Source organism: Ochotona curzoniae, unplaced genomic scaffold, assembly GCF_017591425.1.
Source record: "Ochotona curzoniae isolate NIBS_2020 unplaced genomic scaffold, NIBS_Ocur_1.0 contig_66, whole genome shotgun sequence".
Lineage (NCBI taxonomy): Eukaryota > Metazoa > Chordata > Mammalia > Lagomorpha > Ochotonidae > Ochotona > Ochotona curzoniae.
Genome location: NW_024466512.1, coordinates 20,936,851 through 20,964,482, shown reverse-complemented (window position 1 = coordinate 20,964,482; position 27,632 = coordinate 20,936,851). Strand labels below are relative to the sequence as shown.

Genomic DNA, 27,632 nt, shown 5'->3' with positions numbered 1-27,632 from the left:
CTTTAACAACAACAACAACAAAATCTGACTTCCGGGCCCAAGGAAATGGCTCAATTGGCTGATCTTCCCCACTTTGGGTGCTAGGACCCTATATGGATGACATTTCATGTCCCAGCTGCTCCACTTCTCTTCCACCTCCCTGTCTGTGTCTGGGGAGGGCAGAGAAGGACTACCCAAGGCCCTGGGACCCTGCTCCCACATGAGAGACCTGGAGGGAGCTTCTGGTACCTGGCTTCAGATTGGCTCAGTTGTAACTGTTGGGGCTACTTGGGGAGTGAACCAGTGGATGGAGGAGTTTTGTTTCTCCTCTTTGTGGATTGTCCTAAATGGGAAAAAAAATAATTGTTTAAAAGGGACATAGAGTAAATAATACATCTGACTTCAGTAAACTGCTTGGCAGCACCTTACTCTTCTTTCTCAAAAGGCCCACAGCAAGATAGGAAAGTCAGCTTTATTTTCTATCAATTTGGACAGAAGAGCTTTGTCGTGGGTCTCATGACCTTGGTTTGAATGTTGGTTCTGTCTCTGTCCGTAATTAAGTGTATTATTTCATCTCTCCTGCTTAATTTCTCCAGAAGTAGAGGTAATGTTTACCTACTAGTGTTACTGGGAGCTCACAGCAAAGTCCCCCAACACGTGCTCTGGCACATGACGACGTGTGCACAGGAGAGAGGGCTAGAGTGCACTCCTGCCTTACATCGCTGCCTGCGAGGGGCAGTAGGTATCACTGCAGAGGCGATGGTCTCCAGTGTCAGAGGAAATCCAGTCAGACTGAGGACCTCTTTTCAATCCTAACATTTCAGATCTCACCCCACGCAGAACTCCCTGGCCCCGAACCCGTACTGAGCGTCCTTGCAGTTCCACGGGAACCGACAGGAGGGGCCCTGGAACAGACCTCAAGACCACTTCCTTCCTCTTCCCCAACACTTCCCGGCAGTGAGTCCTGGCTCCGCGAGAGGGACCCGCGGGCTGGGGCCGGTCGGCTTCCCCCTGGGGTTCCCCAGCTTCAGCGGGAGCCAAGAGTCCGAGCAGCAGCAGGGCTAGGCTGGGGCTCCCAGCCGTGCGAGGCGGCCTGGCCGCGGAGAGGCTGGCGCCGAGAGTCTGGGCGCGGAGGGTGGCGCTCGGCCGGCGAGTCCCACCTCGCGCCCAGGGGCCAGTCACGCCCGCCCCGCGTCCTCCGCGAACTTCCCTCCACCCGCCCCCCGAGGCGCGCTGCCTCGCTCCCGGTTGGCTGTGCCAGGCCCAGGCTTGAACTTTCAGCCAATGAGAAGGAGCCCGGGGAGAGACGCACGGAAACGTCACGGGAATTCCCCCCTCCGGGGGGCCGACAAGGGGCTTTCCCGACCGGGGGCCGGGTGGCTTGGAGAGGCGCCGTGACCCGCCTGACCCTCTCCGGACCCGGAGAGCAGCCGGAACCGGAGCCGCCGTCACGGTGAGTGTCCGGGTTCAAAGTGCTGGGGGAGAGAGTGCAGGACACGGAGGAGCGGGGCGGCGTGCGGGCCGGTGAGCGAGCGAGCCCCGGGACTCGGAGAACAGCTGGCGCCCCGGCTGGCGGAGTGTGTGCGCCACAGCGGCAGAGACGCGTCCCCAGCGCCGCGCCGTGCGCCCACCTGCAGCCCCACGGCGCGCTCCCCTGCGCCCCGGCGCCCGCACGCACAGGCTCCGGGACTGCTCTGCCCAGCGCGTCCCGGCCTGCTGCCCTGCCGTGCCCGCACCGACCAGCTGGCTGGCACTGGCTGGGGCCGCCGGGCGCGCACTCACACACACACACACACACACACACACACTCTCTCTCTCTCTCTCTCTCTCTCTCTCTCTCTCTCTCTCTCTCTCTCCACCTAGACGCTGGGGCCTGAGCACTGGGCTGGGGGCACACACACACACACACACACACCGTGCACCCAGGCGCTGGGGCCTGAGCACTGGGCTGGGGGAGCGCACGGCCGTGAGAGGTGGGAACTCTCGGCTGCAGAGAGGTTTAGCCGACCCCAAAGATCCCTTTGCTTCTCTTACACCACGGCCCCAGAATCGCTTCCTGGGGGAGAACTCGGGGGGGGGGTATCCGCTGGGACCAGCCCCCCCTCAACACACACACTCCGCCTACATGCTCCTCCGAGAGGAGGGAGACCTTCGGTAGCAGGAATGTCCCCCCAAAAGCCCCCGGGTGAATCAGCCGTGGCCTCCCTCTCGGCAGAAAAAAAAATCCCAAGGTTGCTCCAGACCGGGGAAGCGGGGAGGGGGCAGGCTGCGGGCGCTGGAGCCGGCCCCGACCTGCAAGCCTCCGCAGCGGAGAGAGCCCCTCGGGGCCGAGTGGGCCCGGGAGCCGGGAGGGGGCCTGCTCCCCGAGCCCCGCGGGACTTCCCTGCCTCGGGGCGCCGGGGCGCCCCGCCTGCCGTGGGGGCGGGGCCGCCGCGTCATTTCCAGGCCCTCCCCCTCCGGCGCCGCCCCCCTGGTATTTTCGGGACTTTCCTGAGCGGCTCTAACTTTCTGCCCCTTCCCCGACCCAGCCCAGCTCCGGATCTCGCCTGCCACTCCCGGACGGGCGGCTGGAGGAGCTCGGACCCTCGCTCGAGCCTGGGTCTCCCCACGCCCCCCCTTTCATCTCCTGCCCACCCCGACCTGACCTGTCCCCCCTTTCTTCTCGCCACTCCCCCAACCCCCACTTTAGGCGGGCGCCTGCAGCTCCGGGAAGCAGACCCGGTGGGAGGCGCCACCCTGACCCAGGCCTAGCCGCAGAGCCATGGAGCAGAGCTACAACACTGTAAGTCCTGCCACGGGGTCCTGCAGCAGGCTGGCCCCCCGGAGGAGTACAGCCTGCCTCTCCGCCCTGAACGTGGGGGGGGGGGGCGAGCACTGAGACTTTCAGCTGCGGGAAGGGCTCCAGAGGGGGCTCTGGGTCAGCTGTCCACCCCTACCCTGTATGCCCCTGTTTCTGTCTCCAAACCCAGGGCCTGGACGGCATCATCGAATATGAAGGGTTCAAATTTGACCCCTCCATTGGCGAACCCAAGGAACCAGCCCCGGAGACAGGTCAGTGAGTTCTCTAACTCAGAGGGAACAAGCGTGGGGAGAGGATGGGCCCCCAGAGCCTGGCTCAGCAAGGCCCCTCTGTCCCCAGCTGATGGCCCCTACCTGGTCATTGTGGAGCAGCCAAAGCAGGTGAGTTAAAGGGATGGGAGTGGGGAGGGACTTCAGCTTTGGAGCTGGGAGTAAGCCACCAGTGGGAGACCACTGGGTTGAGGAATCCCACCGGGAAGGCTGCTGTAGATTAGGTGCTTGGCCTGGCTGTGGCTTGGGGCTGACAATGCCCATCCCTGGAGTCACCGCTAGCCAGGGCTGCGGCCAGGGTGGCTGCTCCCCTCCCGCTCACCATGTTGTCGCCACATGTGGACTTGCAGCGAGGATTCCGATTCCGCTATGGCTGTGAAGGCCCCTCCCATGGAGGGCTGCCCGGGGCCTCCAGTGAGAAGGGCCGGAAGACCTACCCCACTGTCAAGGTGGGCCTGGATGGCACCTGGAGGGTGGGTGGGAGACAGCTCATCTTGGGACACTGCTGACCGCCCCTGCCCCTCCCAGATCTGTAACTACGAGGGACCCGCCAAGATCGAGGTGGACCTGGTGACCCACAGCGACCCACCCCGCGCACATGCCCACAGCCTGGTGGGGAAGCAATGCTCGGAGCTGGGGGTCTGCGCTGTGTCTGTGGGGCCCAAGGACATGACTGCCCAGTAGGTGGCTCCTTCCCCGGTCCCGTGGGATATCCCCACTGCCCCAACTGGCCTCTCTGACTTGGCATCTGACTTGGGAATTAGGGGCGGAGGGTTGGACTGGGAACCCAGGGGCCTGAGGAAACAACAGCTAGCTGCCTGGAGGTAAGGCTGAGCTGAGCTTGGGGCAGGGGAGGGTGCACAGAGGCCAGCACCTTTGCGTTGCCCTCCTCCCAGATTCAACAACCTGGGTGTCCTGCATGTGACCAAGAAGAACATGATGGATATCATGATACAGAAGCTGCAGAGGCAGCGGCTGCGCTCCAGGCCGCAGGGCCTGACAGGTATGAAGGGACAGGGGAAGTCAGATGAGGGGAGCGAGGGAGCTGGGAAGGTCATGCTCCTTGCCCATTGGCTGTGCAGAGGCCGAGAGGCGGGAGCTGGAGCAGGAGGCCAAGGAGCTGAAGAAGGTGATGGACCTGAGCATCGTGCGGCTGCGCTTTTCTGCCTTCCTGCGGGCCAGTGATGGCTCCTTCTCCTTGCCCCTGAAGCCTGTCATCTCCCAACCCATCCACGACAGCAGTGAGTGTCCTGTTTCTTGGTGATGTGGGCAGGGGGCCTGGGTAGCACCCATGGGCAGAGGGAACAGGTGGGCACCTTGAGCTGTGCAATCCGGTCGTCCTGGGAGGAGTCTAGACCTTCCACCTGCACATTGGGTGATCCTGAGCTAGTCCCACCCCCCTCTGTCATTGGGAAGAACACTGGTCAGTCCTGGACCTGCTGGGGGTGTTGACATCATGAATTTGCCTATTTCAGAAAGGTCATGGAAGTGGAATTAGATGACAAGTTTATTTAAAGAAATATTTGCAATTCATGCAAGATTTTTTTTTTGTAATACACAAGTTCCATGAACTGTTTCAAACCCTCCCCCAATAAGTGTAGATTTCAAAATATCGGCACCAAGCAAAAAAAAAAAAATGCCTTGGCTTTCACTTCCATTTCTCCTGGAACTTTCTGAACGACCCTTGTGGGGAGTACCTGGTTGTGCAAACTGTCACCCCAGCTGGCCTGGCATCTCAGTGAGACACATGCCGCCCTCACAGAGTCACCTGGCGCATCCAACCTGAAGATCTCACGCATGGACAAGACAGCAGGCTCTGTGCGGGGCGGAGACGAAGTCTACCTGCTCTGTGACAAGGTGCAGAAAGGTGAGCCTGGGGCCAGGCCCGGAGCCAGAGGTATGCAGAGAAACCAGGGGGGGTGCAAGCTGCCCCAAAGTAAGTGGTCCTGGAGAGCCCCCCAGGGGCTGTGGCCGGGTGACTGGGATAACCGGGAGCTTCTCTCATAGATGACATTGAGGTCCGCTTCTATGAGGATGATGAGAATGGATGGCAGGCCTTTGGGGACTTCTCTCCAACGGATGTTCATAAGCAGGTGCCCAGGGGACCAGGGCCCTGGCGGGGGTTGGGTTAAACAGCCCACACTGACCCTCTGCTCCCCCCTCTCCAGTATGCCATTGTATTCCGGACACCCCCCTATCACAAGATGAAGATTGAGCGGCCCGTGACTGTGTTCCTGCAGCTGAAGCGCAAGCGTGGAGGGGATGTCTCTGACTCCAAACAGTTCACCTACTACCCCCTGGTGGAAGGTGAGCAGGCCAGAGGGTCCTCAGAACCAGAGCAGGGGGTGGGGAGGGCCCCGGGCAGGGCAGTCACATCCTGATCCCTGCACTTGAAGACAAGGAGGAGGTGCAGCGCAAGAGGAGGAAGACCCTGCCGGCCTTTTCCCAGCCCTTTGGTGGCGGCTCGCACATGGGTGGAGGCTCTGGTGGCGCGGCTGGGGGCTACGGAGGAGCTGGAGGGGGAGGTGAGTGCTGGTGGCTGGAAGGGGGATAAGGAGAGGAAGGCAGGGAAGTCGTTGCTGGAGAACTCTGGGTGAATCCTGCCTTCATCCACAGGTGGCAGCCTCGGCTTTTTCCCCTCCTCCTTGGCCTACAGTCCCTACCAGGCAGGCTCAGCCCCAATGGGCTGCTACCCTGGAGGCGGGGGCGGGGCACAGATGGCAGCCTCAGCACCCAGCACAGATGCTGCTGAGCCCTTGGTGGAGCCGAGTGAACCACAGGCCCCCGAAGTGCTGCAACGAGGTATGGCCTTAGTACCTGGAATAGTCGGGGCGCGGTTGCTAGGAGGTGAACCTGTACCCATGCGCTGGCATCCCCCTGTCGCCCCCAGCACGGGAATATAATGCACGTATGTTCGGCCTGGCCCAGCGCAGCGCCCGAGCCTTGCTGGACTACGGCATCACGGCAGATGCACGCGCACTGCTGGTGGGACAGCTCCACCTGCTGACGGCACAGGACGAGAATGGAGACACGTAGGCAGGGGAGACTGGCCTGGGCTGGGGTCTTCTGAATGGTGCCCTGTGAAAGTTCGTGGGGCAGGGACAAGAAAAGGACCCATAGAGAGGCGGACTCGGGGGTGGACAGGCCGGGTCTCAAATCCAGATTGACTTGTTCTCCGTTACCAAGGTTCTCCAAACTGCAGTTTAGCTAAGAGGGCACAGTAGTACAGCAGAAGGCAGCATGTATGCACGTGCGTCAGTCTAGTCCCACCACCCCAAAATAACCATCCTGTTAATGCACATTTTGGGTGGCAGCAGGTAAAAAACCAAATTACTGGGAACCTGTCATTCACACGGGAGACCAGGACAGAGTTCCTGGTTCCTGGCTGTTTCCCAGCCTAGGATCCTTGCAGACATCTGGCTGGAAGACAGGCACTCACTGTTGTTTCTCTCTCTCTGCCTCTCAATTAATTTTAAAATATACTCATTTGAAAAGCACAGTAACAGATCTTGCTCACTCTCCAAATGTCTGCAACAGCCAGAGCTGGCCAGGAGCCTAGAACTCCATTTGAGTTTCCCACGTGGATTGCAGGGACCCAAGCACTTGGACCACCATCTGTTGCCTCCTAGGTGCATTAGCAGGAAGCTGGGAAGGAAGCAGAGTATCCCAGACTCAAATTGGCACCCCAACATGGGGTGTAGGCAGGCACCCCAAGGAGCAGCCTAACACCCTGCTCCCTAATGCCCATTCCTGATGACCGTTCTAAGTTTCAGGTGGGGGACAGCATTTGGGGCAGTGGTTATGGTTCAGCTTAGGATGCCCACATCCCTGGGTTTGCGTTTCTGATCCAACCTCCTGCTGGTGTAGTACTCCTTGGCCCCTGCCACCAATCTAGAAGAGGCATAGTGGGTCCCAGGTTCCTGGTTTCAGCTAGCCAAGCCTTGGCTTTTGTGGACATTTAGGGGGTGAACCCATGTATGCACAATTTCTCTCTGCTTCTCAAATAATTTTTTAAAGACAAGCTTATTTAAAAACAAAAATGCGTGCCGTTGAGGACATTCTGGGTTCCACAGGCCCCAGGAGGAGAGGGATGAGGATGGCAGATGCTCCAGCTGGCTGGGCTTGCTGGGCCAGAGTCTTACTCTCTAACCCCTAGGCCGCTGCACTTGGCCATCATCCACGGGCAGACCAGTGTCATTGAGCAAATAGCCCATGTCATCTACCATGCCCAACACCTGGGGATCGTCAACCTCACCAACCACCTACACCAGGTGAGGGATACCTGTTGGTGAGCGGGCAGGGACAGGGGTTAGAAAGCAAAAGGGTCTAGACCAGGGCAGGCCTAGCTTACCTCGCCTTTGTCCGCAGACTCCCTTGCACCTGGCGGTGATCACCGGGCAGACGAGGGTGGTGAGAGTCTTGCTGCAGGTGGGTGCGGACCCGGCACTGCTGGATCGGCACGGGGACTCAGCTGTGCACCTGGCACTGCGGGCAGGCGCCAGCGCCGCCGACCTCCTGCATGCGCTACTGTGCAGTGGAGCTCCCGCCATGGCCCAGCTGCTGCATATGCCTGACTTTGAGGGTGAGGTCCCTACCCCAGGATGGGGATCAGACCGGGTACTAGGGGGTGCACAGAGTGATACATCAAGGCGGGGACTGGTCAGGACCGGTTAGGAAACCATTTTGCAGTCCTAGCTATAAACCAAGTGTCTCCTATCTCTAGGGTTGTACCCACTCCACCTGGCAGTCCATGCCCGAAGCACTAAGTGCCTGGATCTGCTGGTGGATAGTGGGGCTGAAGTGGAGGCAGCAGAGCGGCAGGGGGGCCGCACGGCCCTGCACCTGGCCACAGAGCTGGAAGAGTTGGGCTTGGTTACCCACCTGGTCACGAAGGTGGGATGAGGACTGGGAAGGGTGGGACATGGAAAGTGGGGAGGTGGGTAGGGGAGGCGGCCTATGGACTGTGTCGTGGTCAGCCACCTCCTGCCTCCACAGCTCCACGCCAATGTGAATGCTCGTACTTTCGCGGGGAACACGCCACTACACCTCGCAGCAGGACTGGGATCCCCCACCCTCACCCGCCTCCTCCTAAAGGCTGGTCAGTTTTGCTCTAATGGACATCAGAATAGGGGTAGAGGAGGGGTACCTCCTGGCTCCCCCACGTGATCCCCCAGCACCCCCTTAATTACTGCCTCCCTCAGGAGCGGACATCTATGCGGAAAACGAGGAGCCCCTATTCCCATTGCCCTCCCCTCCCAGCTCGGGGAGTGACACGGATTCTGAGGAGCCAGAGAGGGATACCCACAGCAGCTTCCGGGGCCACACACCACTGGACCTCACGCGCAGCACCAAGGTGAGGCCAGTGGAAGCTAGCAGCAGTAGGGAGTGAGGCCCTGGGCAAATGGACAAGATGGGAAGTTGCCTGCACTGTGCCCCCAGGTGAAAACCCTGCTGCTCAATGCTGCTCAGAGCATGGCCGAGCCCCCCCGGAGCCCCCCGAGCCCTGCAGGTGAGGTCTCATTCATGACCCCCAGTGGTCCTGTTAGCCTTAGCCATGTGCTCACTGGCAGAGAAGCATGGTCCAGGTACCTGTGTCTGGACCTCTGCCCTACTAACTGATGTGTGTGTGTCCCTCAGGGCCAGGGCTGTCCCTTGGGGACACGACACTGCAGAACCTGGAGCAGCTGCTGGACAGTCCCGAGGCCCAGGGCAGCTGGGCGGAACTGGCCGAGCGGCTGGGGCTACGCAGCCTGGTGGACACATACAGGAAGACACCTTCCCCCAGCGGAAGCCTGCTTCGTAGCTACAAGGTCTGTTGCTGTTGTCAGCTCCCAGCCCAGCCCCACAGCTCCAACCCCACAACCGCCTCATGTCCCTTCCTTGTCCACAGCTTGCCGGTGGGGACTTGGCGGGTCTGCTGGAGGCCCTGTCCGCCATGGGCCTGGAGGAAGGAGTGAGGCTGCTAAGGGGTCCTGAAACCCGGGACAAACTGCCCAGTACAGGTAAAAGGAGTGCAACCTTGGCAGGTAGGGCTGGCTCAGGGGGAAGGGGTATGCCAAGGCCCTGACATGCCCCTTTCTTATCACCCCTGGCAGAGGTGAAGGAAGACAGCGCATATGGGAGCCAGTCGGTGGGGCAGGAGGCGGAGGAGTTGGGTCTGCCTCCGGAGCCGCCAGGAGGTCTCTGCCATGGGCACCCCCAGCCACAAGTCCATTGACCTGCCCCCTATACGCCAGCCCTCTGTACAGCTCCCCATTCCAAGTCTTATTTAACACCCCAAGCCTGTATGCCTAAGTTAGGGCAAATAAAGGATTCTCATGGGAAAGGAAGGGTTCCCTACCCAAGTCTTGGTGGTCTCCACCCATGAACCCCAAAATCAGTGATTTGCCTGGGCCCTAAGCCAGGCACTGCAGACAAGAGGCAGTAGCAGCCCAGCCAGCAATTCCGAGCAGTTTTAATGGGGGTGGAGGCAGAACATAATAGGCAGGGCCCACATGGAGAGGAAGCAGGCTGGGCTGCCCAACCCAGGAACAGGGCCTTATGTGGGTACCCTACACACAGGGTGACCCTTGGGAAGGAGGGAAGGGAAAGCAGCCTCGCCCCAGTTCCTGGCCCCTGTCTGAACCAGACTCCAGGATGGAAGGAGACTGCTGGTGTCAGGATTGAGGGGTCTCAACAGAAAGCGAACCCTCGTCAGGCCTCCCCCACCAAAAAAAAAAAAAACAGCATCAAAAGTTTAGGGGCGCTGGCCCTTCCCACCCCCACCCACCCTGTACGAAAAAGTGCAAAACATTATCACAAAAAGGAGATTTGGAGGGGCCCCTCAAGCCTTGGCTCCTGAGGCCCGCGCCCCAGCTCTGCCCTGCCCCGGACACCGCGTCCGGCGCGGTCGGGCCCTGGGCCAGGAGGCCCTCACAGGTGGCCCGAGGCCGGCCCGGGCTCAGGCAGGACTTTGTCATCATGCAGGCGCCCACAGGCACCGCCCCTGGTGCACCCACCCCAGCTCAGGACTTCCACCTCCCGCTACCCACCCCTGCCCGGGGCTCAGAGCCTGTACGCGGACCCCGGGGCTGGCTTGGAGGGTGAGGCTGCAGGGAGGGACTGGAGTGAGAAGGAGCAAGCCCATCTTCAGCACCCCCGGCCTGGGCCAGTGCTGCCTCAACCGCATCCAGCTCTTGGCCCGCTGCCTTCAGCTTGATCCGAAGCAGCGCGGCGTAGGTGCTGTAGCGGGATTTCTGGGCAGAGGGGTGGAAGCCGTGAGGGTCTGCTCTCCATACCTGTCCGTCCCTCTCCCTCTGGACCAGCGAGGGATACCAGGAAGGCTGGAGAGCAGATACCTGCCCAACTCTGGGTGGCCCAAATGCCCAAGAGCTGACCCTCTAGCAAGTTGGAGACCCCTTAAGGACTCCCAGGGCTACTGTTTCCGGTGGATCTCTCACTCTGGGACCCTCGTGGGTGTGAAATGCCAGCCTTGTTCTACAGGTAAGGAAACTGCACTCTGGGGAATTGGGCAGCCCGCACAAGGCCACCTAGCTAGTTCCACTCCTGGGCTCACACCTCTTCCTGATCTGAGCTTATGGGTAGCAGAGGTGCCCAGCAGGCTCACCTCAAACTCCAGATAGGCCTCCTTCTGCCTCAGTTCTTCAGCCTCCTTGCCACGGGCTTTCTTGCCTTGTTGGGCAGCCCGGTGCTCCCGTAGTTCGCTGGCCATGGCCTTCAGCTTGGCCTCATGGGTCCGCACCTGCTCCTCCTAGCAGCAAACGGGGAGCAAGTTCAGGGTCCTTATGGCCCATACTGCTTACATATCAGTGTTGTAAAAGGTACTGAACACACAGGACCCGCCCATCCTGTCCCTCTGCCACCAACTGGGGTTACCTGGGAGAGGCGGGTGGCAGCACTGGGTAGCAGGGGGCGGCTGAACTTTTTCTGGGAGCTCACAGCAGCTGGGAAGGGCGGGGCGGAGAACATGGCAGCCACCACATTGATGCGGGTGATCCAGGACTGCATCTGCTCCAGGCTCCTGGGGAGAAAGCCCAGGCCTTGGGACAGGTATTCTGGGGGGGCCTGTCCTGAGCAAGAGGAACAGAATGGAGGAAGGAAGCAGGGTATAGGGAGGTGGGAGCAGGGCTGGGCAGGAGGAGGGCACGCACGGGGCCTGGAAGAGGAAGACTCGCCAGTCTGCTGTGCGTAGGTAGAAGACATGGGGTCTCTTGCTATAGTCGCTGGCACGGGTGGCCAGGGCATGGTGGATGCTGATGGCATTCTTGAGCTCCACCTCCGAAAGGGCTTTCCCAGGCTGGTACTCCTCCTGCGGGGGGTGGGGTGCCCATTTGTTCCTGGCTCCTCCAGCCCATCCCCTCCCCAGCTGTGGGCCCGCAGCCCCGCCCCGCACCTTCTGCAGGTAGAGGATCATGCCCTTGAGGATTCCGTGGAAGCTCTTCCAGCCCCGCTTGCCTCGAGGTGCTAGAAGGGAGGAGTCAGGTCAGGAGGCATGGGACAGCTCCCTCCCAGTCACCCTGATCCCCAGCCTGCTCCCCACAAGGGCCACGTACTTTTCCTGCAGTCAGGGTCTGCGTGCACCTTGCGCACCAGGGCCCCGTGCTTGTAGACGGCAGCCCCGGGCTCGGGAGTCAGATCCAGGAAAGGGCTGGAGCTGCTGCCACTGCCCCCGCTCACCCTCTTGATGACCTTGGGGTTGGGGTCAGCCAACTCAGACAGAGAGCGTCTCAGCTCCTCCTCGTCTCTGCAGGTGAGATGGCATAAGAGGGGGCTGCCCCTGGATCCCTCAGCCCACTGCCCAGGGCTCCTCAGCAGGGGTGTCTGGGGCAGTGACTGGGAACTCCCTTGATCCAAGGCTTCTGCCATGTCTCCCACCTTACATTGGGTCTTACCCTTTCCAGCACTGCTCCTCAAAGCATCATGCCCCTTCCCTCAGGTTAGAGCCCTGCCAGGTGGAACCACAACTGCCTCTCCCCTCCAGCATAAGGAGCCCCATCCTTTCCACCTCTGCACACAACCCTGACTTTCACACACTTCTGATTGAATTTAACTCTGCCTCAGCCACACCCAGCCCCAGGCAGGTTTTGCTCCTTGTGGCACCAGAAAAATGTAGCTTCCTAGTGCTACCCTCAGTGTATCCTGGTTTCCAGACCCTGATACCAGGCTAAAAACAAAATACACTGGGTTCTACATTGTAGCTCACCTGCTCAAGGACTTGTAGTGGCTAGCTCTGGCCTAGGCCTCAACCTGTGATGCCAGCATCCCACATGGGTACCTGTTTGAGTCCTGGCTGCTGCAGTTCCCATCCAGCTCTCTACTAATGCCCAGAGAAAGCAGTGGAAATGGCCCAAGTCTTTGGGCCCCTGCAGCCACCTGGAAGATCTGGAAGAAGCTCCTGGCTCAGCCCTGGTTGTTGCCATTTCGAAAGTGAAGCAGGAGACAGAAGTGTGTGCTCTTGCTCCCCTCCTCTGTGACTTTCATTTTAAGAATAAACAAAAGAACTTGCAGTACCTTCCTATTGCCTTCCACCTGCACCTTACCCTATATCCCCAACAAAGCCTTCATCTTCCCATCCTCCATTCCAGCCGAGCCTGCTTCCTCCAGCTCTCCCAACCCATACTCGTGCTGGTCAGTTTATACTTCTCCCCAGTTCCTCCACTTCTACAAGATTTGTCTCAGTCCTAGAATTCCAACTAACCTTCCCTGATCCCCTGCACCCAAACCCTGGCCTCTGCATCCTCCTGAGGTCTCCTCGTCTAATGCCTGGGCGCTTCTGGCCACCCCACACAAATACCTCAGCAGGTACCTGCAACCCAAGCCAGCTGTGGATGCCTAAGGGTAAGGTCTGCCCTCAAGAAGACAGGCAAACTGCCACCTCTCTTCAGACTGGATTCCTATGAGACTCATTTTGAGCCTCCCTGCTTCTACCATGCGCTGTCAAGGGCAGAACACAGCAAATCATTCTGTCGCTTCTGAGAGCTCTAGGACCTGAGGGGGCCCCTGTACCACTGATCACAGCCTTACTTCCAGAAACTTCTGCTTCTCCCATGAGAGCTGCCGGGGGCATCCCCACCCCAGTCCCAGCCCAGCTTGTCATAACAACCGCCAGAGACAAAACACAGCCCCAAGCGCAGGCAAGCATCACCAAGTAAGGATGTAAGGCAGTCTCACCCACTCTCCTGCCCCCACAGCCCGGGGACTCCCAGGGGCCATTCCAAGCAACCCCTCCCTCACCCCCACCTTACCCCTAGCCCCTCAACACAGGCCCAGGACTCACATAGCCCACTGCAACTTCTCATTCTTGATGGAGCTGTATAAGGCCTGGTGAGAGGGAGAGGAATAGAAAGGGGCAGGGGTCACTCTCAGGAAGAAGCCCACCACAACAGCACCCCAAGTCAGAGCTGGTAGCTCTCCCTCCCAGGGTCTACCAGCCCCACACTTCCCAAGCCTCCTGCACCAATCTTGTCTCTGAAGACAGTCAGCCTGGGGTACACTTAGGGTTGTGAGGTGCTGGGAACAGAGAATGGGCGGTGGGTATCAGGGACCCTTCTTTTCCAGGCATGGTCTGGAACACAGGTCCATGGCAATGCCTCTGGCTGTGGGGGTGCTTCTGACAGCCGGTCTGTGAGTGGGTGTGTCCCCGGCATGTGTGTTGCCAGGCTGTGTGTGGCGTGTGATGCTGCCTGCGTGTGAGCCGGGTGCAGTGGTGACGTCGGTGCCTTCCCTGTGATGGGACACAGCACCCCCATGTTCCCTAACACACTGCGACCACCAGCTCACCCTGTGCACACAGCCATGCCCGGGCACAAGGTTAGCTAGGCTTGCCATTGTGCACACCCTGTCTGGGGGCGGGTACAGCCGGCAGCCTCCAGCCCCCGCACAGCATAAACCCATGCTAATCACAACAGCTTCCCAGCACACACCCGGCCAAACCTAGCCACCCCTGGAACCCTGAACCCTTACCACCCAACTCTCGCCAAGAGCCTGGAGTGGCCACCGAGCCACCCTGCACACCCCAGCTCCAGCCTGCTGCTGCCTCCCTGCCCAGGCTCAGGCCCTCCTCTGGCCCACAGCTACACCTTCCTTCCAAGGCCCTGGGACCCCACCCACGAGCCCCAAGTCATGCTCCTGGCTAGGAAGCCCTCTTTCTCCCCCAGACCCTTTGGTTGGTGAGGCCCATCTCGGTCCCAGGGTCTCTGCCCTCCTAGCCCTGGTCAGTCCATGCCCATCTCCTTGGCCTATGAACTCTGTCCCTGCTAAGCTCGCTCTCACCCCCCCTGATGGACCCCCTCCCCCGGCTCGCGCCCCTCCCCATGCCTCCCTCCCGCGGTCCCCAAGCTCGGCGTGGGCAGCGGCCCCCACACCCTCACCGCCTTTTTCTTCTTGCGGCTCTGCAGGCGACTGACCACTAGGTCGGTGTAAAGCACGGGCTTGAGGCTGCGCGAGCGCTGCGGCCAGCCGTAGCACAGGGTCTCGGCGCCGCGGTGGGTGCGCCCGTAGCGCACGGAGCACAGCGAGCGCGAGCGCAGCCGCCCGGCGCTGCTGTGGATGCTGTTGACACCGATCATGCTGGCCCGGCCGGCGCGCCGTGGCCCCCGGCCATGCCCCCCACCCGCCCTCCGCCCCCGGACCGCCCAGGACGGCCCGTGGACGGCTCCCCCGACAGCCGGCGCGAGCGGCGCGGCCCGGCGCGGCCGGCTCCCACCGACGCACAGAGCGCGCGGTGGCGACAGCGGTGGCGCGGTCGACTCTGCGGCTCGGCGCGAGGGGAGGGCGCGGGCTGGGGGCGGGGACCGCGCACCACGGAGGCGCGCGCGGCCGCCAGGGGGCCCTGGGTGCGCAGCCACGGGGCGGGGCGGGGGCTGCCCCCCACTCCCGGGGCCAGACGCTGGCCCCTGACTTGTCAGGGTAGAAGGGGATGGAGAGCAAGAGGAAGGATCGGACCGACTCCCCTGCTGCTCCTTTTCACTGAGGACACAGCCACGGACTAGCTCTGGCCCCAGGAGCCCAGCCGCAGGTATCCTGAAAAGCCCATGTGCAATATACCCCATTTAGAAATACGCCCCAACTAAGTAGGTGCCACCATCCATTCTCCCCAACTCACAGATCCTACAGATCAAGGATGCACACCTACCTCACACTTTACAACCTTTAACTCAACAAACATACACCCCTACATTCGCGGGCTTATGCCATCCAACAGCTAGCCAATTCAAAGCTGTCCGTCCCATCACAGTGCCCGGTGCTGTCGCCAGTCTTAAATCTCCCAGAGCCCAGCGCGGCACAAACTCCTTTTCAGGACACAGCCCGGCTCGCGGCCCCGGACCTCACAGTTCACGTTGGTGCACCCCCCCTCCACACACACACACACACACACACACACACACACACACACGCCTCATACCCGCCCGGGGACACGTGGGGTTGCATGGAGACCATTGTGCTCAACCCGGGGGGGGGGCGGCGGTTCAAGAAACTCCAGACCTCCCCAAGTAAAACGCTATGGATCTGGAGGAAGCACCGGTGAGCCCGTCTGCCCAGCACCGGTGCGCGTGTATCTACTGCCTGCGGGCTGGGCACTGGCTCCTGAGCGCGTGCCCTGCCTACGCTGGACCCGCCACGCTGGCTCTGGGTCCAGCTCTGTGCTAACCGGCCGTAAGCCTCTGGAAGAGCCTTTGTCCCTTCCCTCTTCCTCTGCGCAGGAGGTCTTTGTGGCTGTCCGCCCCTGGCGGGCTGCGCTGGGCCACTTGAACCGGCCGCAGGGCAAGCTGAGGCCGCCGCGGGCCCCGGGGGCGCGGGTTCTGCTCCCCTGCCCCTCCCCGCGCGTCGCCGCCACCGGCACTGCACGCGCGTGCGCAGGCTCCGGGAGCGCCGCGCATGGGGGGCAGGGAGAGGGGGCGGTCCCCGGGCTGAGTCACGAGCATGGGGGGGCCGGCGCGCCCCACCCGCCCCTCCCCCATCCCCGGGAGCCGCTGCCCGCCCCAGGACTCTGGCGACCTTCCCTCCCGCAGCTGCCATCTGCGCCGCCCCCCACCTTGAGCAATTCCCTGGGGAAGTCACCACCATCGTTGAGACCCTCCAAGTTGCCGATGAAGTCTCCACAGGTCATGCGCTTCCCGATGTTCTGAGGGCGGGAACAGAGGCCGGTGAGCTTGGGGGGCCTTGAAGTCTCCAGACCCGGGGTGTTTTCCCAGCGCCCACCTGTCCACCCCCACTCACGTGGCCGTGGAGGTCCGTGTTGAGGAGCATGAGGGCACAGGTCAGCGTGTGGGCGCCGTCTAGTGAAAAGCCAACTTTCAGCCTGGCCACTGCACCTGCCCTACTCAGGTGCCATGCCCTCTTAAACTCCCTTCGGTCCCAGCAACCCCTTTCCAAGCCTTACATCTTGGCAAGCAAAGATCTCATTGTGGACCCCTCCCTCATCTCATTCCCTGGTTCCCTAAGATGCTGGGAGCTGTCCATTGTCTGCCCCCAACATTTACATCCCTGTCTGCCCTGAATGCAAGCCATCCCCAAAGAAGCCAGGCCTTGTCCTGCACATGTGTGTGGACAGCTGTGGCTTCATAGCACAGTCTGGGCCTGCTTGCATGCCGCCAGGTTCACACTCCCTGCACACATGCATGTATACATGCTTGCAACATGCTCATACTCCTCTGCCCGACCCGTCTGCCTTAGTGACCCAGCTGAGGCAGCCCTGCTTGCGGCCTCCTCACCCTCGGAGGACAGGGCTTCAGGGTTGCACTGGAAGTATCGCTGGGAGAAGTGGGCCAGCACCCGCTCCCGTTCCTGGGTCTCACCCATTAAAGCCAGCTCTTTCAGAAACACCCTGGGGAAGGAGGAAGAGCATGTCACCCCCATCCAAGGTGCCCTTTCTGAGCCGCCCTGGGTTCTCGCCCATGCCCATGCTGGCCAGCTTAGGGGAGGGAGGTGTGGTGTCAAGGTAGACACAGGAGCTTAAAGGAGGCATGGCCAAGCCTGGAGAGTAGGGGTGGTGACCACCCACCTGAGAGCTTGATCCAGAGTCATGCCCGTGAAGACAAAGAACTTGAGGTACTCCCCAGCCACCAGTTTGCTGAAGTCATTGCTATGGGTGGGGCAGAGAGACAGGTGGGGTCTCCCAGGGAAACATCAGGGGGTCAGGTGGAAGGGTTACCTAGAGACATGGGGACCCTGGATGGAGAGGATATGGAGGTGCCACCAGGATGCATCCCACCACCCCCTCCCGTGGGCCAGCCTGGTGGGGGTGGCTTTACTTCTTGCCGAGGTGCCGGGCCACGTCGGCCTTCCTGAAGCCATCGAGTCGGTACAGCCTCTTGGCAAGGCGCTGTGCGGCCTCCAGATCCGCCTTCTGCCCATTGGACAGGGTATCTGTGCTCCCCAGGGCCAGCCGCTCGGTGCTATCCAGCTCTGAGTCCGAGTCAGACACCAGCGGGTTGAGAGGCGTTTCACTGCCAGGGTGGAACACCAGCTCACAGAATGGGCAGGCCCCCAAAGCCCACCCAGGCCCTCTTTGTGTCTTCAGACCCTCAGACAGAGAAGTGGGTAGAGGGACATGGGGCAGAACATCTTTTTTTTTTTTTTCTTCAGAGAAAGAGACTATATAGGTTCTCCTCATTAGCCCATTCCCTGTGGAAGTCCTGCTTTAAATCTAACCCACATCCCACACTACTGCTGTGGTTGTGTTGGCTGCCTCCCCCAGGCTCCTCAGTTTGCTGCTATATACGGAGTCCCCATCCTCACACTGGACAGGGGTGGGGTGGACAGGGTGCTGGAAGGAGCCATGGAAGGCAACAGTGAACCCCTCCTGCTTCTGGCTCTTCCCTGCGCCTGCCCACCAGGGAATGAAATCTCCCCTTGCTGCTTCCATCTACTCACAAAGCAGTAGACTGAGACCACAAGGATGGGGGTCAGGCTGTACCCCTAATTCCCTTTCTTCTATCCTTCCCTTCCCGCCCCAGTTGCTCTACTCCTAAAGCCACCTGTCACCCCAGAGACAGAGGCCGGAAACTCCTGGTTGCTAGGCAACCCAGTCTCCCTGGCCACCCCCTCCTGTTGCCATGGCTTCCGTGACTGAGAGGGTAGCTGAGCAGTGAGCAGAGCAGAAAGGTTAGCTTGTGAAAGGACTTCCTGGAGCAGGGTGAGACACGCCTGACAGGGTGTGGGGGTTGCCATGCCAGGGGGTGATGGTGGAGGTTGCTGGCTGCGAGCTGGGAAGGGGTAGTACCATGAGGATTCCAAGCAGATTGGAGACTGCCTGGTGAGCCAAGAACTCTCCAGGATAGAAAAGAGGTTGTTCTCTGGGGAATCCTGAATCCTGGTTTCTCCTATCCGTAAATCTAGGACCTCACAGCCAATGGAAGCTGTCCTCTAGTAGCAGAGCAGACATGTGTATACCCTGGCTACCCCTCCTCAGGGATCAGGAATATAAACAGAAGTTTCACTAGCCGGAGCAGCTGTCCCTTCAATCAGCTGTGCCTGGGGCCTTAAGGAATTACTCACCTGCCCAGGGGTGCTGCCCCCAGACCAAGGCTGTCCTCCGAGTGGCAGGGACTAGGGGGCTCCCTGCCTGGGACAGGCTTCATTCCTGGCTCTGCCTCCTCCTCCTCTTCCTCCCCTCTCTGCATCCAGGGACCATCCGCAGCAGAGTTGGTACCAGAATCAGGTTCAAGGAGGGCAAGCGGGGCCCGAGCAGGGGGATCAGGCCGCGGGGCAGGGGGTTGGGGAGGCAGGTCAAAGGTGAAGAAGGGGCTCTGGGTTGGGCCAGGTGAGGCCAGGGCCTCCAGCGAGGCCAGGCTGGTGTAGGAGGTGCCTTTGGCCCGGTGGGACTCCAAGATGGCTTCAAACACACAACTAAAAGAGTCAGGCCCGTCCGCTGAGGGGCTGGTCCCAGGAAGAAAGGGCACCGGTGATTTGAGAGGCCCGGAGTGAGGCATCCGGCTCCCTGGCCTGTGGGGGCAGAGAGAACCTCCGTCAGGGATCCAGAGCACAGGCCTGATGTGGGATTTCATTGCCTCCAAGTCCCCATTCCCAGGCTCCTAACCCCTTACCAAAACAGCCCAACAGTCAGTGCCTCCTACCCTGCCCTGGACCCCAGCCCCACCTGTCCTCAGCACCCAAATTCCCTCTTTCCCTCCAGCCCCGCCCTGCTAATCTCCCTTTCTCCTCCTTTCCCCTGATCCGCTTCCCTCATGCCATCTCATTTCTATTTCTGGTAACATCTTAGGAGATGAGGCTCCACGCTGCGGGTGGGGGGAGGGTGTGAGACAGAAAGTCTACTATCGGCTCTCTTACCAGGGACCCATTCTAGCCTCTGACCCGCCCCCCCTGCTCTGTGTGAAGCCCTCCCCTATCCTGGCTGCCTCCTCTACCCCGCTGCATACTGGCAGGTTTCCCTACAGCTCCCCACCAGGCCTGAGGACTCTGTCCTGAACTCCTGCCCTCCACCTCGACACTGTCTGCGCCACTTGCTCCACCTTCATCCTTTTCTCAGCCCCTTTTGACCCCAGTGCTGCCTCTGGGCCGGTGGCAAGGAGCAAACCATCATCTTGCACCTTCTCCTACTCACCGGGCCCCCTCTGAGGCCTCAAACACCTCATCGTCCACATCCTCTTCTGCGCCTGCCTCATCCTCGTCCTCATCGCCACTGCCCAAACTGGAAGGAGGGCCGAGGCATGGGCCAGGACGTGGGGCAGGTGGGCGGGTAGTGCCAGGCAGGCGCTCGGAGCTGGGCTGACTCTCGATGGCTGAGTCGGCCTCCTCGCGCTCGGCCAGCACCTCATCAATGTTGGTCTCGCGGTAGCACCTCAGGGGCACCGTGTCCAGATCCGTCTCAGAGTACTTGGCTGCTTGCCCCACAGCCACCCCAGAGCCCTTCCCTGAGCCCGCTCCGGCTGGGGACGGCGGGGCCTGCTCTGGGGGCTTAGCACCTGTAGTATATATGCATAGGCACCCAGGTCAGGTCAGTGGGGTTAGTCCCCATCCTGATCCTGCTCTGCTCAAGCTGACAGGAAGTTCTTTCATGGTCTAGCCACCATTCCTCCCACTAGGAAGTTCACTTGTGCCTTGGGCCTCTGGAGCTCGCTTCTAACTGAGTTCATGTCAAATAGCTCTGAGGAGCCTGTGGGAAACCAGCCCCTTTGCTACTCTAAGGAAGGAAAGACCCCCGCACCCACTGCCAGCTTCCTCTGGGGGCACAGCCTAGGCCCAGCCTGCACCATAACTTCAAGAGAGAGCATGAGGCCTACCAGGCTATTAGCTGGGTGGGGAGCCCAGCAGCCCGGGGAAGGTTGAAGGGCAAGCTCCCTCCTAAGGCTTAGCTGCAGGGGGGGCGGGGAAGAGAGGTGGCCCAATCCCTCCCCCACCCTCTCCACCCCTGTGCATCTCACTTCAGCCCCAGCCTTACCTGAGCTGGGGGGGTCCAAGGAGCCATAGAAGAATTCCCACTTGGCTCGAGCGATTCTCTGGGCGTGAGAGGAGACTTCCCAGGGAGAGGACCAAGTGTCCCCCTGAGCCAATGAGGGAGAGACAGAGCAAGAGAGAAAGCACCCAGAGAAAGATAAAACCAGACAGAAACAGAGCGTAGGATAGAAATTAAGACACACAAGGGCATAGGTGGAGGTGCAGACACAGGGGAAAAGACGAGTTAGGACCACTGGAAGGTTTCAGAGTGCAGCAGGCCCAATTCGGGAGGGGGGAAGGGGCAAGGACAGCCCTTGGTCTAGTCCAGAGAGGGTGTATACCTGGCTCAGGAATCCGGTGTCAGCAGTTCCTCGGAGGAGCTTGGCCAGGCGCTCAGGGGCCCCCCCAAGGCCATTGGGGAGAGAGGAGTAGAGGCCATCTGCTCCAACCTGGGGTGGGACTGGTGGCCCCCGGAAAGGGTCCCGGTTGCCAGGCAGGCCTGAGCCTTGGCCTGCTGGGAGGGGATCTGATGTCGAGGCCTCCAGTCGCAACTTCCGGTTGGACCCAGGCCTGAGGCCTGGGGTGGGCATGGGCGGAGAGACACCCCCCAGGTCCCAGCTTCGACTCAAGCCTCCAGGAGCAGGGAGACCATTCAGCGGCCTCACACTGGCCTTCTCCACAAAGCGGAAGATGACCACGGAGCTCCGGGTCCCAGCGGGAGGCTGCCCAGTAGGGGAAGAAGGTGGCCAGGGGGAGGGAGCTGCGCGGGGGGAGGAGGGCCCGCGCAGAGGAGTGCAGGGTGCTGTCACACGGCCCAGGTCCCGGCCTCGGGGCCCTGGACCTGCTACTCGCCGAAGCAGGGAGCCTGTGCTGCCGTACATGCTGGCTGGGGGGCTCTGGGGCACGGGGCCTTCGGGGAGCCAACGGCGAGGACATCGTGGTGGGGAAATGGCACAGTCGCCTTCCGAGCAGAAGCGCATGGCACCCTGGGCCATGCTGGGGCTGGGGGTCAGGCTGGGGGGGCAGGGATGGTGAGGCCAGGCGGGGAGTGAGGGGGCTGCATGCTCTTCAGGCAGGCCTGCAAGAGAGGAAGGGGAGCAGAGGGTGAGCTGCCAGGGAGTTAGGGGGCAGGAAAGCAGAGGCACAGAGTAGGAAGCTGACTAGTGCCTCTGAACCTCTGGGACCTGGCCCCCATGGGTGACAGAGGCCTAGGGGCCCCAACCCTGGGTGTTACTTTCATGAGGATCTGGGAAGAAAAATATTATGCCCCCAAGTGACCCCTGTTTCCTGTTGTCCTGCCTGGGGCCCTGAGAGGAGAGAGCACGCCCTTTTAGAAGTTGAGGGAGCCAACAGCTCCCTGTGGCACCCGAAGGGAAGTCAGGGCCCCACCCTCAAGGTAAGGACTGTCACTTGCACACAGCCTTGGGTCCCCTGTAGCTCCCTCCCCACCCTCAGGGAGGGGAACTCAGGCCTCTTGGAAGGAGAAGGAGGAAGAACAGGGGTTATTTAGGGACAAGGATGGATTGAAGGCACAGGGAGGTGGGGAGAGGTCCAACAGCAGCCCTTGTCCCCACTCCATTCTCGCTGCATGGGAAAGGGCCATTCTTGATCACCACTACAGGTGTGAACAGGTGCACATGCAGGTACAAATATGCACACATACACACTCACATGCACACACATACCTAAGAGTCAATATGGCAGGATACAGTGGACACACATCCACAGGCAGCACCCTGGCACACACGGACATAAGCATGCGCACGCACACACACACACACACACACACACACAGCTCAAAGACACACCCTCATGCACTCTCACAGTCATAACAAACGTGTGTGTAATGGACAGGCACAGGCTTGCTCTACAACACAGTCAGCAAACACACACACACACACAGGTACACAAACACACGTAGCCTCCCACTGCTCAGTGCATACAGACAGAGCGCACAGCATACACACACACACCCATGCTCTGGCAGGGACACACACCCGCCCCTCCCCCCACCTGTCACTGAGGCTCTGGCAGGGAAAACTGCACCACATCCTTCTCCTGCTGCCCTCCCCTAGGGAACTAACAGGTCTACCCACCACAGTGGGGTGATGGGCGGGGAGTGGGAGGGGAGAGGCTTCTGGTGGCAAGGCAGGGTAGGGACAGAGGCCCAGAACAGCAACCCTGCTAGGCAGCCTCCTGCAGCTCAGCTGGAACCCAGGACGTGCCGCGCAGCAAAGCCGCCTCTGTACTCACCGGTGCTCGTCAGGAGCTGGGACCGAGGAGAGGCAGGGGAGAGGCTGGGCGCAGCTCAGCTGTGAAGGCAGCGCGGCTCCCGCTTGCTCCAGGCCCGCCCGCCTCGCCTCGCAGTCCCTCCTCCTCCCCCAAGCACGCCACTCAAGCAACGCTAATCCCCACCCTCACCCCGCCCTCTCCCAGAGTCCTGAGTCCCCGAGGCTGTCAGCCCCCTGGTCCTCGCTAGATGCCCGCTGGGGCTCTCCCGCCAACCCAAGACTGTCCCAGGTGAGGTGGAAGCCGATTGGAACCCTGGCTGTGGTTCCTCAGATCCTCAGGAGCCCCATCCGGCTGAGTCCACGTCCCCGTCGCCCACCGCCCCCTGAACCCACGTCGGAGCCAGCTGCACACGCGTGTCCTGCTCCAGACCCCACGCGTGTCCCTCGGAGGCTGCCACATGACCTGTTACATGCCACACGCGCTCCCGCCTCCACAAGCACGCGGCCGCGCCAGGCACACGGTCCGGGTCAAGATTGGACCCGCCCCCAAACCCGAGAGACCATTATTGCCTGCAGCTGTAGGTCTGGCCAACACCGTCTCGAACTCTCCGAACCCTCCGGCATTCTGGGTCTCAAACCCGGGAAGTCCTAATGCTGACTGCACACCCAGGCTGCAGCAGGAGGGATATTAAATCAGATTTCAGGGAGTACTTCCTTGCGGCCCTTCCTCCCATGGCTAAGAGTTTAGATGAGATGGGGCAACCCCAGTCCCCTTGTCCCGGGTAGAATGGGGCCCGGCTATGTGAAGAAAGCGCCGTTCGATACGTTTGTGGCAATTACCCTCCTTGGGAGAGTCAGGACCGCCAGGTGGTAACCTCGGAAGGAAGCTGGGGTCTGTGAGGGCGGTCGGGGGCGCGGGGACGAGCGAGGCGGAGGCGCGCAGGGCTCACCGCGGGGAGGGGCGGCGCGGGCTCCGCGTGGTGCTGAAGGGGACAGCGCCAGATTTGTCGCACTGCGCAGGCGTAGAGCGGCGAACAAAGCGGGGAGGGGGAGGGAGGCGCGTGGCCGGCGACGGTGCGCGTTCCCGCAGCCCCGTCTCTGCCCAGGTCGGTCCTCCTACAAGCGACTCCCGGAAGTGTGCCAGCAAGCCCCTCACCCAATTTGAACCTCTTCAGGTCCTTCCCTGCGGCAGGCTTCTCCCTCCTCTTTGGATTGGGGGGCGGGGGTGGTGAGGGAGCATAGAAAGAATTGTGGGAAAATATGATGCTTGGGTTCTCGCTGCCCGACCCGGCTGGTTGCTGGACAAGGCCTCGGTTCTACCTGTGCTCAACTGATGTAACAGCCGTATGAATGAGGGGCACTGTGGTTTCCATTCGTGTATGTAGCCTGTGATCATCAATTTACCAGGCCAATCGCCACATCCATGATCTCAAACGCTTAGTGTTTCTTTGTGTTGGAGCATTGCAACTTGGAAATATACAATTAACCGTCGTCATAGTAACAGTCACCCTACTGTGTATAGAAGCCTAGACGTTATTCCTTCTACCCCGTGCCCACGAGCTACCCTCTCTCTCTCCATGCCCCTCCCTCCCTGACGTCCCCTTGTTTAAATGGACAGCACAGACCCACTCCCCTCACCGAGGTGTCCGCAGATCGAGGATGCGCATAGAGGAAGCCGGTTCGATACCCAGAGGTGGCGGAAGAGGCTGCACTGAAGGAGCACGTGGCCCTCGCATCCCTCCACACCCACGCGGTGTGTGGTGGGGAGAAGGTACTATGGCAGTGTTGTGCCGGATTTTGAAATCCCCAGAAAATCATCAAGCCTTAAGTCGGTGCTGAGGCACAAAGGTTGTTTATTCAGGTTAGCCTAGGTCTCCCAGCCACCTCCCCCAGCCCTGCAGGGCGGTGCGGGGGAGAGGCAGCCGCAGCCCGGGCTGCTGCAGGATCCGCAGGGAGGGCAAAAGAGAAGGAAGAGCTCCCAGTTGAACAGCCCAGCGTTCTTATACATTACAGGCTATTAATTATACAGTGATGATTTAGCAGGCTTCTATTGGTGGGTTTGAAGCAAGCCACTTTCAAAAGGTACAAATTGATGGACTATAGGGTGGTGATCTTCTCAAACACCAGGTACCTGGTGGTCAGCCTACGTGACCTGCCAGGTGTCCTGTCGGGCATCACGTAGACTATCAGGCCTGGAGTTCACACAGCCCCTAGCCAAGCCACTAAAGCAGAATCGCAAAAGCAGAAAACATCTAGGTTCTTCAGCAGGTGTGCCCCAGAGCAGACTCTGTGGCTAGAAACTGAGCCGTGGTAAGAGGGCGGCCAGGGGTAGAGTCCAGCTGCCCGCAGCCACTAGGCGCAGGGCCGGCCTGGAGGAAGGGCTGCGGCCCCATCCTCTAGTCTGTCTCCCTGGGGGCAGTGGGCCCTCGCCACCCGGTCCCGAGGCTTCGCACTTCACAATGAACCGGGGATGGGTGGTCTCGTCAAGCGGGTTTGATGGAGGAAGAATATTCTAGCTTCGCCGCCTTCGTTCCCTCTCTCCATATTGACTCATAGAGTCGTGCTACGTGTCAGGAAGCTCTGGCCTATTACGGGAGCTCCACAAAGTCCCACGGAGCGCCCTCACCGCCGCTCGGTCACAGGACGCGACCTGAAAGCAGCGGGAAGCCGGTCACCCCGCAGTCCCGGCTCCGCCCCTGCTGAGCGGGGGCCACCCCAGTTCCTCCCTACGCCACCTCCCTCTGAGGCGGCTCTAGGCGAAGGGAGATCCCAATGCCGGAGGCCCGCCGCCCTTTCCTGCTTCGAGCCTCCCGCTTTCTAACAGCCCAGAAGCCGGAGTCTCACGCTAAGCTAACGTCCTGCTCCGTCTTAGCCCGGAAAGCTTTCTGACTGGAGCCTCGGTGAGACGGCGCTCGATTGATTCGGCCTGCCTCCACAGCCAGAGGAGACGGCTTCACTACGGCATCTCCACCGCCAGAGCGAGACCTCACTGCGCACGCGCAGTAGACAGCTCATGGACCCACCAATGGAGCGTTCCGGAGGGGAGCGAGAGCCGGGAGCCGTCAGGTACCGAGCACTGGAGGGTCTCAAAGAGAGAAGAGGGGGCTCGGCGAGGGGAGGAGGAGAGCTGAGTCTGGGGGTCTCTGGGAGCCGGGGCGTAGTGGCACAGAGGAGGCCGCCTCTCAGGGAACTGCGGCCCGGAAACGCCAGCTGTGCATTATCCGCAGGCTCCTGGACCTGCCCTGGGAAGACGTGCTGGTCCCTCACATCCTAACCCGGGTCCCGCTGCGCCAGCTGCTCCAGCTGCAGCGCGTCAGCCGGGCATTCCGGGCGCTGGTCCAGCTGCACCTGGCGGGGCTGCGCCGCTTCGACGCCGCCCAGGTGAGCCGGACACTGGAACCCCGCTCCCGCATGGCTCCCGCCCCGTCCCGTCTCCTGCCCAGCCCCCAGCTCCATTCTCCACCTTTCCCGACCCCCTTGGGCTGCCAGCGCTGCCCGGATGCTATAAGTCGAGCGGGGGGAGTCCTGGGTGGTGAGCCCGAAGAAGCATAGGATCTCTCCTTGGAGAGCAGGCGGCTGCCAGGAAACAAGTCAGGGGCGGGTGGGCAGCGTGCATCCCTCCCTCCGACGGGGCTGAGTGTGCAGGTGCCTCCCCTCGCGCAGGTGGGTCCGGAGATCTCGCGGGTTGCTCTGGCCTGGCTGCTGCGAGACGCCCAGGGGCTGCAGGAGCTGGCGCTGGCGCCGTGTCACGATTGGCTGTCGGACCAGGACCTGGTGCCGCTGCTGGCGCGGAATCCGCAGCTGCGGAGTGTGGCGCTGGCCAGCTGCGTCCATCTAAGTCGCCGGGCGCTGGGGGCGCTAGCCGAGGGCTGCCCTCGCCTGCAGCGTCTGTCGCTCGCGCACTGTGACTGGGTGGACGGGCTGGCACTGCGTGGCCTTGTCGACCGCTGCCCGGCACTGGAGGAGCTGGACCTCACCGCCTGCCGCCAGCTCAAGGACGAGGCCATAGTATACCTGGCGCAGAGGCGCGGGGCCGGCCTCCGCAGCCTGTCTCTGGCGGTGAACGCCAACGTAGGGGACACCGCAGTCCAGGAGTTGGCCAGGAACTGCCCGCACCTTGAGCACCTGGACCTCACTGGTTGCCTCCGCGTGGGAAACGATGGCGTCAGGTGCCGGGGCCAGGGGGGCCGTAAGGTGGTGGTGGTGGTGGGTGGTGGTGCTGAATGGAGAGGTTTTGAAAATTCTTGCTAACTTCTGCTGGGCCTCTGGGATTGCCCAGGTCCAAGAGCCCACAGTTCACAAACTTTTCTGGGCCAGTATTGACACACTGGGCGAGTTCACCTGGTGAGTCTGTTTCTGGCTTCTGGGCTCAGGAACCAGGGCAGAGCTGAAGGGCAGGAAGTATTGAGGTCCAAGGCCTCGCCCCTTGCACATGGGAAGGAAGGGTGGAAACGACCCCCCAAGCCAGCTGGCTGCCCCTAGCCTCACCCCGCTCCTCCCCCAGGACTCTGGCTGAGTACTGCCCGGCGCTGCGCTCGCTGCGGGTACGGCACTGCCACCACGTGACCGATTCCAGCCTGAGCCGCTTGCGGAAGCGCGGTGTGGACATCGACGTGCAGCTGCAGCTGCACCAGGCCCTAGTGCTGCTGCAGGACATGGCGAGCTTCGCGCCCTTTGTCAACCTGCAGGTCTGAGCTGCCTGCTGCTGGAGCACAGCTGGACTGTGTGGTTGGGACCTGATGCCAAGCTGTAGGGACATTTAACTGGGGGGGGGTCTCTGTGTGAGGCGGGGGCCCAGCCCTACCCTGGAGGTTCAAATAAAGATCATTTATTCACCTCTTGCCTCGTGCTGCCCTGTTGGATTCAAAAGTGAAGCTGGGGCTGGGGGAGAGAGTGAAAGGTCAGACAAGTGCAGAGTATCTCAAGCCTGAGGTAGAAATGACCAGAACTGCTCAC

The 27,632-nt window shown here is 61.1% G+C and overlaps 3 protein-coding genes across 6 annotated transcripts; 2 read left to right on the top strand and 1 right to left on the bottom strand.

The window, feature by feature from the left end:
* The first annotated feature begins 1,322 nt into the window (after nt 1-1,322).
* NFKB2 (nuclear factor kappa B subunit 2) lies at nt 1,323-9,367 on the top strand. 2 transcript variants are annotated; one of them, XM_040992215.1, is made up of 23 exons: nt 1,323-1,432; nt 2,669-2,761; nt 2,949-3,030; nt 3,119-3,159; nt 3,399-3,497; nt 3,577-3,728; nt 3,945-4,051; nt 4,131-4,289; nt 4,811-4,915; nt 5,056-5,141; nt 5,217-5,355; nt 5,445-5,573; nt 5,665-5,850; nt 5,939-6,080; nt 7,205-7,319; nt 7,417-7,630; nt 7,772-7,941; nt 8,044-8,146; nt 8,250-8,401; nt 8,488-8,557; nt 8,686-8,858; nt 8,939-9,050; nt 9,144-9,367. In XM_040992215.1, exons 2-23 carry the CDS (start codon nt 2,741-2,743, stop codon nt 9,263-9,265), a joined length of 2,679 nt encoding a protein of 892 aa, XP_040848149.1. In that variant the 5' UTR covers nt 1,323-1,432; nt 2,669-2,740; the 3' UTR covers nt 9,266-9,367. The 2 variants fall into 2 exon arrangements, with proteins under 2 accessions (XP_040848149.1, XP_040848150.1); XM_040992216.1 differs by lacking the exon at nt 1,323-1,432 and having other exon boundaries at nt 2,501-2,761.
* Nucleotides 9,368-9,486: 119 nt separating this feature from the next.
* PSD (pleckstrin and Sec7 domain containing) lies at nt 9,487-23,699 on the bottom strand. 2 transcript variants are annotated; one of them, XM_040992213.1, is made up of 18 exons: nt 23,627-23,699; nt 22,699-22,757; nt 20,787-21,523; nt 20,450-20,552; nt 19,613-19,973; nt 18,547-18,993; nt 17,301-17,495; nt 17,051-17,131; nt 16,761-16,873; nt 16,267-16,325; nt 16,082-16,171; nt 13,325-13,368; nt 11,601-11,791; nt 11,441-11,511; nt 11,199-11,356; nt 10,924-11,068; nt 10,655-10,798; nt 9,487-10,283 (listed from the first exon to the last, which is right to left on the bottom strand). In XM_040992213.1, the coding sequence occupies exons 3-18, from the start codon at nt 21,438-21,440 to the stop codon at nt 10,053-10,055; spliced, it is 3,087 nt and encodes a 1,028-aa protein (XP_040848147.1). In that variant the 5' UTR covers nt 21,441-21,523; nt 22,699-22,757; nt 23,627-23,699; the 3' UTR covers nt 9,487-10,052. The 2 variants fall into 2 exon arrangements, with proteins under 2 accessions (XP_040848147.1, XP_040848148.1); XM_040992214.1 differs by lacking the exon at nt 23,627-23,699 and having other exon boundaries at nt 22,699-23,148.
* Nucleotides 23,700-25,459: 1,760 nt separating this feature from the next.
* FBXL15 (F-box and leucine rich repeat protein 15) lies at nt 25,460-27,511 on the top strand. 2 transcript variants are annotated; one of them, XM_040992208.1, is made up of 4 exons: nt 25,460-25,742; nt 25,904-26,057; nt 26,340-26,845; nt 27,181-27,511. In XM_040992208.1, the coding sequence occupies exons 1-4, from the start codon at nt 25,690-25,692 to the stop codon at nt 27,368-27,370; spliced, it is 903 nt and encodes a 300-aa protein (XP_040848142.1). In that variant the 5' UTR covers nt 25,460-25,689; the 3' UTR covers nt 27,371-27,511. The 2 variants fall into 2 exon arrangements, with proteins under 2 accessions (XP_040848142.1, XP_040848141.1); XM_040992207.1 differs by having other exon boundaries at nt 25,904-26,142; nt 26,314-26,845.
* Nucleotides 27,512-27,632: the final 121 nt, after the last annotated feature.

Bases quoted from the DNA above. Each gene is read 5' to 3' on its own strand.
- NFKB2 (XM_040992215.1), top strand. From the start codon at position 2,741: ATGGAGCAGAGCTACAACACT. The intron at 7,320-7,416 runs GTGAGGGATACC...CTTTGTCCGCAG, and splicing joins TCACCAACCACCTACACCAG to ACTCCCTTGCACCTGGCGGT. The intron at 8,402-8,487 runs GTGAGGCCAGTG...CTGTGCCCCCAG, and splicing joins ACCTCACGCGCAGCACCAAG to GTGAAAACCCTGCTGCTCAA.
- PSD (XM_040992213.1), bottom strand. From the start codon at position 21,440: ATGGCCCAGGGTGCCATGCGCTTCTGCTCGGAAGGCGACTGTGCCATT. The intron at 16,326-16,760 runs GTGAGGAGGCCG...GCTTTTCACTAG, and splicing joins TGAAGCCCTGTCCTCCGAGG to ACGGCGCCCACACGCTGACC. The intron at 11,069-11,198 runs GTGCGTGCCCTC...CTTTCTCCCCAG, and splicing joins GTCTTCCTCTTCCAGGCCCC to GAGCCTGGAGCAGATGCAGT.
- FBXL15 (XM_040992207.1), top strand. From the start codon at position 25,690: ATGGACCCACCAATGGAGCGTTCCGGAGGGGAGCGAGAGCCGGGAGCC. The intron at 25,743-25,903 runs GTACCGAGCACT...CATTATCCGCAG, and splicing joins CGAGAGCCGGGAGCCGTCAG to GCTCCTGGACCTGCCCTGGG. The intron at 26,143-26,313 runs TCCCGACCCCCT...CGACGGGGCTGA, and splicing joins CCAGCTCCATTCTCCACCTT to GTGTGCAGGTGCCTCCCCTC.